The sequence below is a fragment of the Parus major genome, chromosome 5, assembly GCF_001522545.3.
Source record: "Parus major isolate Abel chromosome 5, Parus_major1.1, whole genome shotgun sequence".
NCBI lineage: Eukaryota > Metazoa > Chordata > Aves > Passeriformes > Paridae > Parus > Parus major.
The window spans coordinates 4,742,055-4,757,507 of NC_031774.1; the positions used below are offsets into that span (position 1 = coordinate 4,742,055).

The window sequence follows — 15,453 nt, forward strand, 5'->3', positions numbered from 1 at the left end:
GAGGCGGCCGCGCGGACGTGTCCGGCCGTGAGGCGCGCGCCCGCCGCCATTTTAGCCCCGGGGCGGCCCCGCCCGGGCAGCGGGGAGCGGCTGGAGTCAGGTTCGGGAAGCGCTGGGAAGACCGCGGGGACAGCGCCCTGCCCAGCCCCGGCAGCTCCGGCAACACCGCCCGGGGAGCTCCGGGACTCTGTGCGGACACCGCGCCGCCCCGCGCGGCTGCCGCTCGCTCCCCTGCAGCGTGCTCTTGCCCCCGTTCAGTCGCTAGAACTGAGCCCGCAAAAATGTCCATCATAATAATGCACAGTAATAATTATTATTATTATTATTATTAATAATAATAATAGCACCACCTTCTGTGCAGTTAAAGACTCGGATTTCCTTTCTTTAAGCACTACCAGACAGATTATTCGCCCTAAGTTGATGCACGTGGTTTAAAGGGCAGTGGCGCGCAGGAGCCGCAGCTTAGCCCGAGCTCTTCACTCGTGTCAGGCGCTTCCAAACGCACTCGGTCCCAGCACAGCAAAGGCCGGGCACGGTGGGTGCTGGGTATCAGCCGTGTCTCCCGACAGGTGCCACCACTTTGCCTCTCGGCTTCGCTTTCTGTCTGGTTACACCCAAAAAATAAACCTGCCCCTCTCTTCTGAAGCAAATCGCCTTAAAACGAACCCCTGGGCTAATAAAGCACATGATGAAATAGGGTTTTTTTCCAGGCACGGGAGCCCCGAAGAGCCCAAAGCAAGGCGGCTGTGTGTGCCTGTTGGGCTCCTCTGCTGGCCCAGGCTCTCCGAGCACACGGAGCATTCCCTGGACGTGCAGGCGGTGCCAGCATTCACCTCTCAGAGCTGAGCGCGCTGGGATGCTCGCACGCTGCAGCACAGCCCCTCTCCACACAGACAAATCCTCATGTGCTGCCCTCGGACCCAGCCGGATGTCTGTGTCCCCTATTCCACTTCTGGTAATTCCTTTCTTAACCTCTTCTCTCTGAAAACACACATTTCTTTGCAGCTGTCCTGGTTTTAGGACAAGCAGTGATGAGCCACAGGAACACAAGCTTTGAGATTTGCATTTTGGAGAAAACTGAAAACAGGTTTCAGAAAACTGAAAGTAGCCAACATAACCTATGAAAATGGGACAGAACAACATCAAGCCAAGTATAAACGCATTTGCTGTGCAATAATTTAGAACCACAATAACATCCCATTAAAAATATTCATTTTTAAAAATGAGATGCCCTGTACAGCAAGTACTAAAGGAAGCAATCAAGTTTTAGAACAGATGATGTAAGAGAAAGCTATTTAAAATAGAATCTCTACCACCTCTTTCTCCATTCAGAGCCCACAGAGGAAGGTGCAAAGCAGTTCTTATAAAGTGACTCAAAACTTCCCAGCCACTATCAGTGGCCTGCTTCAGTCACATATAAAGTTTCCTTTTCTTTGAAAAAGTTTAAAGACACAGAAAGGTTTCAATAAATCCCTCCTCCTGTAATGTCACAGCTTGCAGTTTCCTTCCCAAACTCAATCTAATAACTCATGCTCTCTGGAGTCTACAGACACAGGTATTTGGTGACAGCAAGTGACAAACTCAAGTTCAGAAGCCCTGTTGTAATTGAATTTAACCGATGAATTACTAACCAATGGAACAGTTTAGTGGGACAAAATCAAGTGGAACAATTCAGAGCTTGGAGAGAGAAGTATTTCTGAAGAGAAGACAGATAGGAGAGGCATGGAAAAAAGGAATAGAGAAGTAAGGAAACAACTGTAACACAATGATTTTAAAAGTTTATTTCCAATCTGAAAGCAATTAAGAAAGGGAAGTACTGAATAAATGTGTAGCTAAAAAAATGCACAGCTGCTATGTAGGCGTTCACAGGCTCTACCTACATGCTGCTCTGAACTTACACCCGTTGTTCTTCTGCTGTAGTCTGACAGGATGTCCTAGGACACAGGACCATGAGCTGTTGTGTTGAAGAGATGACTTTTGCCCAGACTGAGTGTGGAACTCTGCTCCCCTGTCCCCTGTGACACCTGTAATTAGCATGAGGAGCCCTAGGAGCAGCCTGGCTAAAGAGCCCCACAGAGCCCTCCCAGAGAGCACTTGAGCAATGGACATCACCCCCAGAGGAAGAAGCTGAGTGAGGAGGAGCTCTGCATGCTTCCACTGTGCCACTCTCAGAGCCAAACCATCCCCAATTCTCTGAAGCTGATTAAATTGCACCTTTGAACCACTACAGATCTTGCAGACTCAAGCCCTATTCTTCCAGTAGATGTAACAGCACACAAACTGCTGTCTAGGCAGTGCCTGACTGATACTCCTACAAATTTGAGCGGTTTAACGGTTTTCAGGATATATATTGGCAAAATTGGCTTCTTTCCCTTTCTGTAACACTTGTTTTTAAGGTTCACTGAAGATTTTGCTAAGGGAAATACTTATCTGGAGCAGTACACACTCACAGGCAACCAGCTGCTTTTAACTAAGAGTTTTCAAGCTCAAGGAAACCATTGTTTCCAACTTTTGTGGGTAGCAGGGGAAGTCAAATAATGATGAATGGGGAAGAAATAGAACAATAGCCAATTTGTCTGGCTGTCAGAACTGCCAGAGAAGTGGCACTGCCATCTTGTCAGGATTCCTGCACTTGCACATTCATCTGGAATCCTCCAAAACCACTTCCATCAAACTGGGAGAGTTCTGCCAAAATCTGGCTGAAACCCATTCTATATCAGCCAGCATAATTCACCTTATTACGAGAGTTCACCTTATCATGAGAGGCGTAAATGGAGTGAAAAAGCAGAAGAGGAAGGAGGTCAAGTTGCTTTTGTGAAAAACAGAAACACTACAGCCACCTGTGCCAAGGCTGTTGGTGGAGAGCTGAGAGCAGAGAGATCTTTGCTGTTTTCCTACTTTTATCTTGGTTTTCAGCAGGTACCCAGGGAGCAGTGTGCTTATCACCAGTGCCAGCGATGGCATTCCAGTCTTCACACAAAACTTGGCATATACAGGGACAACAGGTCCCAGTGGGAGTGTGCCAACTGGGAGATGTTGTGTCTGGGCCACTGACAGCCTAAAGGTGAGCAGTTTAAAGATTATTTTATCTGGTGTTGTGCTGCTAACAGCTGCTGTTAGCTGGCAACCTCTTTCTCTTCAATTACAAGGTCCAGAGTTAAATGAGTTTCCCATAAAAAATGGACTTTGTATAGCCAAAGACACGCCAATAGCTGATGCTGACAGCCCTTGTTATCTTTTTAGGCTACAGTCTGCAGGCAGAGAGGACATTTCTCAGGAATTTATTCACCCAGGAACTCTAAATAATAACAGCAAGAGAACAAGGTATAGAAAGGGTTATTTGGCAGCACTACGATTTCCGCAAAATAAAGAACAGCTTCTGGATCCAAAATCTAGGAATTTCAGGGAAGATCTGAAGGTACTCAGAAATTAAAATGTATAAAGTGCATTTAAAAAGTACAGGTTGTGCCAAGCACATACAATTCAGTAATTCTCTATGACTATGAGAACACACACTCAGGACAGTTTTTAGTGACTCCCTACAGGTACAATTAGAATGTCCCATTCCTCTGTTGAGGCCAAGTTAAAATAATCAAAATAGAAAGATTTTGTATCAGCAGTTAAAAACCTCACAATGTCCAATGCAGAGAAACTAAACAGTCACTACACTACTAATTTACCTCTGTCACTAACCTGTTTCCTTTTTCTCCTTCAGGGAACATGCAGAACCATAAAAGAGGTACTGTGCCTTTTTTGAATCTACTACTATTCTTTTAATCATCACTTATGTGCATCATTTAAGGTAAGACATTTTACAAACATTTTTAGGTGTGCAGATAAAAATAATTCTAATAAATCTCTTACTGTCTTGAATGTATCTGTTTAAAAACAAAAAGCAGCTAATCCCATCTGTCCCACAAACCAGTCCTGCACTTTCTGATTTTTCAGTCATTACAACGATATTCAAATCTGAATTAGCCCTACACCAGGGAGAAAGCCCCACTGGAAAGATAATTTTGAACCATTGCTGTATCTCCAGGAGCTTTTTACATCCATGTGGGTAGTTTCTGTTATGCCAGCAGACCTGCCAGATGTTGGGAAGTCAGTCTCTTTCCCTCGTCTGGCCTCACTAAGATGCCTGTTCAGGAACCTCTCAGCAAATTCTACAGAAACAAGCAGTAACACAATGGAGAGTCTAAAAGTCTCTTGAAAAATAAGTAAAAAGCAGCAGCAAGTCAACCTAAAGGCTGATGATGGATTTAAACAAAAGAAAGGGTAAAACACCAGGCATTTTGACAACTACGTAAGATACTTTTTCCTTATAAGAAAAGTTCCACACACTTACTTGTGTCCTGAAGGTGTAAGTGGTTTGTCATTCTTTTGAGCAAAATGCTGCAAATAATTAAACAGAACAGTAATAACCCAAAGAAAATATCTTATTGTCTCAGAAGCTGACATGGATTGGATTTAAGGGGGTCACATTTCCAGCAGAGATAAGTACCCAGATTGTGTAGGACCAAGTGCTCACGTGTTGATATAGGCTTCTATGTTTATTAGGATAATTGATATAAGCTGGTATGTTTATTGGGATAATTAAAGTCTGCTTTGAATATAACCCTCAGATAGAAAGTCTGGTATCACCCTGCTCCTGATAGGGTAAGGTGTCAACCACTTAGTGCTAATGGTGATGGCCTAATGAGATTGTTAGATTTTCCTCTGGCCAAGTGAACTTCACCAGCAGAATGAGAAACAGAATCAAAGGAATGCCAAACTGATGGGATATTTTACAATACACATAACACAACAAGGAAAAATGCTTCCTTCTCTGCCTCAGTTTGAGTGCAGTTTACTACCTCCAACAAAAACACTGAAAATGGCTCTTGATTTTTATTTTGTTGTCATAGGTGTCTATACTTCAAAAGTATAGACATTTTGGAAAATGGTGTTCAAATATATACTTTCCAAATAAAAAAGGACTGCCTTCTTATAAACAAGGGGCTAGAGTTTGATTTTATGCATCTGCAAAGACAAGGCAATTTCCATTTTTTCAAGACAAAAAGGACGCATGCTGGGTAAAATACATTTTCTAAAGCTTTGACCAACTCTGTTAATAGCTGAACAGGACACAAGTTTCACGTCATTTCCAGTCTCTCAAGACCTTACTGCTTAAGAAAATCAGTCTGCTTGCCACCCAAACATTAATGAAATTTCACCTGTGCTGTTTGAAAGTTAGACAAAACATTTGTTTTCATTTAATGACAAACTCAGAGAGAACAGAATAGGTTTGTTATGGGGCACTTCTGCATCTTGGTCACCTTGAGGTGTAGAGTCTGACAAAACTCAACAGCTGTAGAGCTGGAGTTGCCACATTCAGAAACATTTTCTACCATATCCTAACTCCACACCATCTTTCCTTGGTGGCTAAATTCCGATGAAATGGCTTCCTGTCCCTGGGGAAGGCTCCCTGAGGGCACTGGGAACAGCCCAGCGCTGCAGAGGGATTTCTCTGCTGCAGCACAATCCTCACAGAAAGCAGAGCAGCCAGTGAGACAAATGCCGGCAGTATTTGAGGGGTGAGGAGGGTCAGGAACTAGAGCCGCTGTTTACAGGTCTGTGAGCCCCTTGTGCTGAGCAGACACCACGTGCCTGTCTGGCACCCAGGATCTGCGGTATCGGTCAGCTGAGCCGGGGTTAATCACAGCAGCACGGATGGGCTGTTTACAGCAGGATTTACTCCTATGAAAACCATTAGCCCTTTAGGGTGAAATGTTATGCAGAGCGTGTCTGGCACAATAGGTCATCAGCCTGGAGCTGTTACTATCAGAAGAGGCACTGAACTACAGTGAAGCAAAACCCACCATAGGGAAAAACTGGAGAAATACTTAAATGGGAAAAGTTGACTGTGAGGTCTGGAAAGACTCTGGGCTTACTACTTTATGGAGAGAACTGGTATAGGCTGGGTATTGAAATACAAGAGAAAAATTGTGACTGGAAATGTGGGGGTCAGTCTGTAAGAGGCAGTGATACACTGTGGGTAAAGTATAAAGATTTCTACTGCCAAACACTGAGTCCTGTCATATTCTTTTCTTCCTCCTCTTGAAATCCTTTTTGCCAGTTTTTCTATCTATCTAACCCAGTCTCGTCCTGTCAAAACTCCACTACAGGATCTTCCAAGGCCAACGTGCAGCATAAACTACCAAAACAGCTCCTTCCAGTCCTGGCTGAATGGAAGTGGGAAGGAAAAATCACCAAGGTCTCTCCATGCAGAAGATGAGTCTGTTATGAAGGCAGGCCTAGCAGCTAAAGCACACAATCACCTCAGCTTTTCTTAAGCAGTCTAAATCACTCTACCTTATTTGTTCAGTAAGTTTTCCTTTGTAGAGGTAGCTAGCAAAACATGGAAGCATGACCTTTGACTTGGGAGTTTTGCAAGAGTAACTGGTAAGGTAACAGTCACAGAAATAGTTTGTAAAATACAGTTTTCCTGACTGAGCTGGTTGTGAATGAACACTTTGCAGCAAACCAACTTGTATGAAAGATAAAGAATACTTACATTTGTACAGTGGTCAGGAAACGTCCTGGGAAATGAGAAGTAAGAACTGAAGTTGTTTCTTTGTTAAGTCAAAGCCACCGTTCCAGCCACCGTTTCTAGAAACTATTAGCAATGTAATTTAAGGGAAAAAAAAAACCTTTGAACATTCATGTCAAATGATACAACTTTAATATCTAAAAGGTGATAAGTACTAAGAAACTGATCTAGTTGACAGGCAATTAATCCTCCTTGCATAGTACATTTATCTCCATGGGATATCAAGATTTACAACATTTCAGGAAAACCGGCACCTAAGTGAGCAAGCAACCTCAATCCTATACAAAAGTTACCAACAACCTAAATGTTTCCAAGTTTTCCCTTGTAATTTAGGCAGAGAATAGCCTTTGCTTTGTCCCCGTCTATCCCACAGTACTGTATTCTCTCACTGCACTTTACAGCTGGCTTTCTGTGTAGAAAACATAAAAGGCTGCAACCCAGACTGTAATTCACAATAAATTGGCTCATTCTATTCAAACTTGGCCTTTCTGAGGTCAAATATCTCCAGGTACTTAGTTATGGACTTTATTTTTTCATATAGGATGTGCACCTCACAGTACTTCAGATTCCTTAATAAAGATTTTGTCCAGAGGATGTTCAGTCCTTCCCTTGAGAAGGCAAAAGGTGAGGCTTCAGTTTCAGAAGTGCTCTTGACACTAATCTAAAATAAGCACTGAATCTTACAGGAAGCCAAAAAATTTAACTTGCTTAACCAGCCTGCTAACAAGACAAGAGTAAAAACACTTCTTCATATAAAAAAAATGGAAAGTTACATTTTGCTGTATGTATTAGACATATCTACAGTGGATTTTTTTCCTTTACAGAATGATAGTTGGAGAGGAGCATTGTACTTACATCATCATCAATCCCTTTTTTCTAGTAACTTGTGTCCTGATTTTCAAAAGCACTGATTATCAGCACATCCTAGGTACTGAATGGTAGCAGCAGGCACTCAGAACTGTTGAAAATAGACTATTAGTACTTGTACTTTTGCTGCAAATGCACCATTTGAAAACAGTTCTCTTGAAAATGGGTAACTTCACCTTTTAGTGAAAATCACTCTTGTAGTGTTTTAGAATGTCTGAAATAACTATTACCAGTATTTACTTAATACACTATAGTGGATTACGATCAAAATTAATGTCAAAAAATTAAGTTTATGATAAATAAACTTTGGAAAAATTTATACAAGGCCGTAAATAAATAATTTGAACTTCAGTCTCAGTAAGAAGTAAAACAATACATCACACAACAATATCATCCTATCTAAACAATACAATCTTGCTATATTTTATTGCATAATAATTTGAGAGTAACATCTTAAGTAAAATATGTAAAGAAACAAAATCATTAGATTTACTTTCTTTAATATTGAACAACCAGTTCTTTGTACATAATCCAATTTAAAGATAATATAATTAGCACTTCCAGCATTAACAGTCTGTATTTACAATGAATGAGATGGGGTAGATAATCTAAAGAGTATTCAAATCTGTATGAAACAAATCAAAATACGAAGATTTACAGTAGTAGGCTCAAAATCCAAGACTTTTCCATTAATGGAATGCAATTTAAAAAGGCTTTGTTGCCTTTATTACTTGTAATGTTCCTGAAATGGTTATTTAAACAGCTGAAATCTTCAGTAATGCCTTCATTATTTGTACATGACATTAAAAATTAATTCCAATACTTCTGTTTTTACTTGCTTGTAGACCAGTCTGAAATCTGATGAAAGGATAACAAGGAAGTTCACTATATAATCCTAATTCCATATTCCTGAATGCAACGGTTGGAAGTAGATGATGTCAGTCTGTTCCAAGGGTTATGTACACAAAACTTAGAAAATGTTCTTCACTCTTGCATAAAATGTGTACACAGTATCACTGAGTGGGGGACTTCAAAGTTTTTATGGGCTGTTGCTGGCATGGACCTTTGTTGGTTGAAAATAAAATACCTTTCACTCTATTGTTCTGGTAGCAGTTTTGGAAGTTAATCATCAATCCCTGGTGTTTCCCCCTGTTGTATTCTGGAGGCTATTCTAATGGCTTCTTCCAGAGACTGCTGTTCTCCAAGCTGAAACAAACGCAATTAAACAGAAAGAAATCCAAAATGTTACACTTGGATAATAAACGCATCAAAAATTATTTGAAGGCAAAGATCTAGATACCAAACAATACTTCAGCCCACATAAGTGTCATCAGTATTGTCACACCTCTCCTGGCTAATATACACCAGCAGCTATCTAATCAGCATGACAATTAAGATAGCTGCTGATAGGAGATTACACTGAGTTTCTGTGTAACTACAAAATACATGTGCTTCAAAGAACTGCTGCATGGTAAACACACTTCATGACCCACAAAGTAGGTGATATTTTACTTGGCACATATTACAAAGCTCAGACTTGCAAGGCTTGCAGAAGTCATAGTGGCTGTTGCATTACATTTTATCATTGGTAAAGCAAACAAACATCTTCATTTTTCTTAACTCTCTAACAGTCAGCTCTTTGGAACACCACATGACAATAATTTATAGAAAAAGTGGACATTTATTGCAGAATCCCAACTGTATGAAAAAGCTATTGTGATGACACTGTTTGATTCTACAGTTAGTTTAGAGAGGAAATTAACTAGTACTACCAGAAGCAAGATAACCAACCCTGAATAAAGACAACTGGACACAATTTTGGGAAGGAATCTATGGAGTTTTTATAATATGGCCAGGGGAACACTGAAGACAACCTCAACCTCACAAAAAACCCCATAAAGCTGGCCATTACCTATTGGCTCAGGAGAAACACATATGAGAATGTGAAAGGTAAAACCAAATTGTTTGACCTAATGGGACAATTCTAAGTATCACTTATTTTTACAGCCTCTGCATATCACATTCTGGATCCACTCAAATCAAGACCTCTCTTTTCACCTCGTTAGGGTCAATAAGGACTATTAGGCTACTGGCTTTACCAGTACTTAGAAACCAAATAGATTAATTTATTAGTATCAAAGTACAAAAGAAAAGCCAATCAAACCCTCAGGAACAATCAATACTAATTTCAATTTAGAATTATCTCTCTTCGATTTGTGTATTTTAAGTTTAACTAACGTAGAGACTTAAGTTGACGCTCCATTACTGGTAACAGAAGAGGGGCTTGTGCAGAGTGCCTGTTTTCCTTTCATTCAAAGGTCTCACTGCTCAGGGTGCAAGTTACTTTTTGCTTGCTCTCATGCAAACAATTGCCTTCTGACACGGTTTCTCTTACAGGCATTTTTGATTAGTGCCAACTTAGCTCAAAAGAGAGGAGTTCAGAATTCAGAGCTTCTCAGCTTTCAACAGCAACTGACTTGCTACTTTCCATTTAACAAAGGGTAAAATAACAATCTCTCATTTCTGCTGGAGGATATTAATACTATTCTTTTCAATCTGAGCTCTTAAGAGCTCTTTCATATCTAGAAATTACCTTTTCCTGACAGTGTTTGAACAATGTGAGGAACTATTTACAGAGACTGCTTCTACTGTGCAGGTTTGGCACACAACAGAAGGTCACTGTTTCCAGAGATTTCTGATTATTAATCTTTCTATATAACCATTTGAACTATTTTACTATTAGCATTTCAAGGTTCAAATAATAAATCTACTAATTTTGTAAGTTCATAGCAATTTACCCTTGAGAGTTTGGCTTTATGTATGTCAGCATTATATGTAAAGCTGAGGGGTGAACAAAAGCACTTTTTCACCGAAAACCTCTGACTCCATGAACAACTCAGCTGACCTGACTTTTGGCCTTTCCCCAGCCTTCCCCTTTTATTGGGAATTCTACAAGTATATTTGGAAAATCAGATGCTGTTTATTCCTCTTCCTAACCCTATATATTATTTTAAATATGAGATCATATGGTTGTAAGCTATATTTTTTTCAGGGAAACCAAGCTTATTCAAATCATTGTTACCTGACTAGGTAGCTTCTAGCTCTAGAAGTAAGAAACACTCCAAAAAAACCCATTTGTTGCCACCTTACCTGCACTGCAATTTGTGTCCCATTGGATGTAGCCAACAATGTAACAGGTCTGGTTTCTGTAGTCACTAGATGGTGTCCGTGCTGCTGGTGTCCCATTTCTGAGGAGGCACTGTGAAACGCTGCTAGGTCTTGGGCCACGATTGCAACCTTCAGGACAAAGGGACAGAATCACCTGCCTGGCAGAGCTGTTCCTGCTCCTCACCTTGTACCACCACTGCCTTCACAGTTACATTCAAAGCTGGGATTGCTCATGAGTGTAATTGTATTGTGCAAAAGAAAAGTTGCCATCATTGTATTCTCTAAATTATCTACTAGGTCTTAAAATATAAACGTCCTCAGGGCTGTAGCAATTCAATAATTGCTGCAGACCTGTGATTATCTACACAGAGATTAATAACTATCTTCATTTTCATATGGTGCAATTTTAGAAAAGTAGAATATATTTTAACTTAGAGATAACATCATATTTGTACTAAAAAGCTGTTTTATCTGTACATTAAAAACCAACCCACAGATATATACTTACACAAATGTTTCCCATCTGCCAAATAAATTACAGTCCCATAATATTAACCAATGAAATTACAGTTCATACTGGATTCTATTCTTAGTTCTGCCACTCATTTACTATGTGACTTTGGGGAAAATGCTTGGCATTTCCAGGTGTTATTTTACAGACATCTAAATGAATCATTGGACTGGTACATCAGATTTTTTTCTTGGGGCCTGGTTGTTTTTAAAGCATTCCACTACCATCTGCTGATGTACAGCACTGGAGCAGAACATATCAGGCACTTGTGAGGGGAATGTGTTGGCAGCTGGAAACTGCTTTGCTGAGATAAATCTACAATGACAGAAGTGTGATGGCTCAGGGGCCATCTGAGAGCCCGGTGTGCAGGGCAGTGTCTCACCTGCTGTCCCTCGGTGCCCTCTGCAGTGACCATGGCCACCGAATGCGTTCCCGCGGAGGAGATGACGGCGTCGTGGGCAGGGACTGTGATGGTGGTGCCATCTTGTGTCACCATCGTGATGGTGTTGCCGATGGCCTGCATGTCTGCCTGGGAGATGTTCACCTGCAACACACAGGAGCTCCTGAGGCAGGGAAGGGCTTGACTGCTGCTCAGATCAGAGCCCTCCTTCCATCTGCCTCACTGGCTGGGATCTAACAGTTCATGACCTTTCAGGTACACTTACCTGTTTACAGAAAAGAATATGGCTCTCCCTAGCAGAAAGAGGCTCATACTTAATCCCAGAGCCTACAACTCCATGAGAATCTGAGAGTATCCCAAATAACAGCAGATTATAGATTATGATACTCTAACAATAGACTATCTATGCACGTGTCTTACACAGAGGTCAATGGGATTCAAGGTTGCACCACCTGACATACTTTGATCTTGATGGAAATACTAAAGAGGCCTACGAGGGCTTAGAACTTAAACCACAAATAAACAATCTGTAACAGATTAATGATATAAATTACTGATGTCTCCAGTGTAAATGCATTAGGGCATCAGATATGTAATTTGATGTCTGATTTACAAGGTAATAAATCCCAGAACTGAAGTCAAGCTGAAAGATAATTTAAATGTAAGAATTCTATGTCAAAGCTTCTGCAGGCCTTCATTTTAGAGGGTAAAAATGCCAGTTACTTAGTATTGCTGCAATGTCCACAGCTGGCAATATAACAGGCCCCTGGGATATTTTATTTCAGTCTGAATTCAGAATATATCTTTCATATGTTACTGGTATTTCAGCTGCCCTGTGAGCTGATACACAAACTTTTCCCCAAAAGCCTTCAATATACTGCCACAATGAATCAAGAGTTGTGTTGAAATCCCCTTCCAAGGAAATTTCATATGAAATCCTTAAAAGTATGTATACATGAAAAACCTTAATAAAAAGACAGCCATATGAATGTTTTAGTGGAAAATAGTATCAAAGGATTCCTTATCCTTTAGTTTATGTTAGAAACTGAACACTACCAACCAAACTGCTGGTAAAGGAAGCACCTGGACTGAAGAGACTTCCCACCCCTCTACCCCTCAAAGTGTGTGCAGACAGTGAAGATGCCATCAGATATTACCAGCATAATCAGGGAATGGTGAGAAACCTCAGAAACAGGCTGTATATACAACAGTTGTTAAAACAGCCCTTTTCAGAGTGACAAAGATAACAAGGAGAGACCAATCCCCTAATTTTGTATTAATACAGTTTCATGTGTCAGAACATGTGGTTTCACATATTTAGGTTCCACAGGAGGCACAACCCTAAACATATCTTGACACAGCTCCAAAGAAGTTTCTTTCCTTAAGAAACCCACAAATGTTTATCAAGAATCCTGTGTGATTTGAGGCACAAACCTGTGCCTCAATCCTCAGCACAGTTTTGTCAGCATTTGAACACTGCAGTTACTTACATGTTGGGTTCCATCCTGGGATATTAGTGCTACTTGCTGGCCTAATCCTGACTGAGTAACTGTAGCAACCTGTGCAGAAATGACATCTTCTCCCTCTACACCTGTCACGTAGGTGATCTGGGGGCCTTTGAGCACATCTTCACCTTGTCCTATTGGATACAAAGGAAAGAGGATACTTTACACACTCTAAATGCTCCCAGGAGAGCAAATGACAAGGATTAATGTCTGACGGTTTTAAACACTCCAACAGAAAAATTTAGTGGAAAGATGAGAAAAATAAAAGAAAGAAAGATACCAGAAGCAAGTCAGAAAGTCTTATTTTGGGAACACAGGGTATAATCTTCTAGCAATGAGTTTAAAAGACAGATAAATACTACATATACATTTAGTATGTAAGCAAATATTAAAATGTGAAAAACATTTCTTATTTATTCATTAAATATTAACCACTCAATGCAAACACAATTGGAATTTTTTTTTACAAGTTATTAATTAACAAACATACAGAAGACCATAGCACTGCCTTTGTGTGAAGACTTAAGTTCATTATATTGATAAATGTTTAACTTCAGCAAATGAATGTTATCATTCCTTTAAAAGAAGGAATTAAGCTACAGCAAGTCTGCTTGAGGTATTCAGTGCAGTTTCCCATGACATGCAGCAAAACAACTTTTCTAACCGAAACAGTTTGTGCGGGTGTTTCTGATCTCCAGGCACATCTAAAAATCACAATTTGACAGGTGGTGTTTGTCCTATCCCAGTATTTCCTTCAGTCTGATTCTTTAGGATTCATAGGATTCAATATTCATGACACCATGAACAGCACTCTGAGGAGTAGTGCAGCACAACAGCTCATTTTCATCTCTGCCTCTAGGACAGTTTACAGAAACTGCTCTAAACCACAGCAAAAACAGCCCATATCACAGTCCTGCAAAAACAGATTTTTCTCAAGGCAGAGCCTTTACTCCCACACAAAAGCTTGCCACCAGCCATGGTGTTATGTATATGCACTCTGAAAAATCCCTAACAAAAGTCCAGTAAGGTGTTAGCTTAGAGCCTCTCTGGTCCCTTGCCCACATGCATGTTTTTAGCAGGTTTGCTGAGACTGCAACTCAAATTTCTCTCTTAACCCCATGACTGCTATAAACGAGCTTATTATCCGTCCAATTAACATGCAATTTCTGTCTAGAAGTTGCCTAGCACCCTAAAAAATCTTACAGAGAAATTAAGGTATCTTTATTAAGTACTTTAACTTTTTATCTATGTTTTAATTTCCTTGGCTATCAAAATCCCCCAGCAAAATACCATCCAGCCCCTTTTTTCTTTTTCCTTTTAACTAGAGATTCAAAGGTTGCAATTCTAACCTGGAGGTGGCTCAAAGAAAGCCTCTTGTTCTTCCTCAATGGGCTCTGTGTCGTTGTGCGCTGTCCGTTTGTGCATAGCGAGGGTGGAGATCTGCTTGTAGGTCTTCCCGCAGTGATTGCAGTTGTATGGTTTGGAATGAGTATGTACAACATGATGTTTGTATAAACTGGAATACTCTGTGAAACGTTTGTCACAGCCAGGAACTGTACAGACATAGGGCTTCTCCCCTGCATGGGAAAGCAAAAGGTATAAAGAGAACTTTGTTCAGGATGCATAGGAAAAATTGCCAGCAAATGATAATTAGGATATATATATAAATGATAATTCACTACCAACCATACTTTAATTTCAAAGGCAACAGAGAAGGTCAACCTCACAAATTTTATCAATGCAACGTCTTACTGTCTTTTTGTAAGAACTACTGCCAGCACAAGTTGGGTCAATTTTTCTCCTTATCATTCTATCTAAAACATCCTTCTGGTGAAGGCAGAATGATATCAGCTGAAAACTGCAACTTCACTTTGTCATTGTACTGAGAATTTTGTTATTTTTTTACTGGAAGCCCCATCGTTTTCCTTGGTGATCAGATATACTGATTGACTGGTATCACATCAGAGTACTGAAACCTCTGAGGAAATCCATAGGAAGCATGTGTATAAACAATTCTGGTTTAATACAGAAACACCTTCCATTTAAAAATCAATGAAACAAGTGTCCAAATTACATTGTAAACTAAAAATATAAACTGAGCTATAAAACGTCCCTCTATTAAGCTTGTCTGTGTTTCTATAAAATATAAATAAAAAATAAAATACTACCAAGATAATAATGCTATGACTGGCTTTTACATTTTGAATCTTCAAATTTGTGCTTATTATTTCTGCTCACTAACTCTGAAAATCAAGTTAGATAAGTATTTTCACATCCAGTCTATAAAAAAGGAAGTTTTGACCACAGTCCCAGCAGCAAGGAAAATACAGCTGGGATGAAAGGGTGACTCATAACAGTGAGCCAAAGTTAAGCTCAGACTTGTCCTTTACTGGTATTTATTTAAGAAACAGCT

The 15,453-nt window shown here is 40.2% G+C and overlaps 1 protein-coding gene and 1 long non-coding RNA gene across 5 annotated transcripts in view; one reads left to right on the plus strand and one right to left on the minus strand.

Annotated features, from left to right (window-relative positions):
• The first annotated feature begins 2,627 nt into the window (after positions 1-2,627).
• On the plus strand, positions 2,628-6,249 carry LOC107205640. Its single transcript, XR_004497848.1, has 3 exons — positions 2,628-3,064; positions 3,716-3,802; positions 6,165-6,249. It is a non-coding gene; the product is annotated as an uncharacterized LOC107205640 (long non-coding RNA).
• A 453-nt stretch (positions 6,250-6,702) lies between these two features.
• The window catches only part of ZNF143 (zinc finger protein 143), a 38,406-nt gene continuing 29,655 nt past the window's right edge, over positions 6,703-15,453 (minus strand). For all 4 annotated transcript variants that reach the window (XM_015630261.2, XM_019006915.2, XM_015630260.2 and 1 more), the window contains 5 exons: positions 14,390-14,617; positions 13,026-13,174; positions 11,518-11,679; positions 10,607-10,753; positions 6,703-8,662 (listed from right to left, as the gene is read on the minus strand). In XM_015630261.2, coding sequence (XP_015485747.1) covers positions 8,579-8,662; positions 10,607-10,753; positions 11,518-11,679; positions 13,026-13,174; positions 14,390-14,617 — 770 coding nt within the window. In that variant the 3' untranslated portion in view covers positions 6,703-8,578. The remainder of the gene's footprint in view (positions 8,663-10,606; positions 10,754-11,517; positions 11,680-13,025; positions 13,175-14,389; positions 14,618-15,453) is intronic.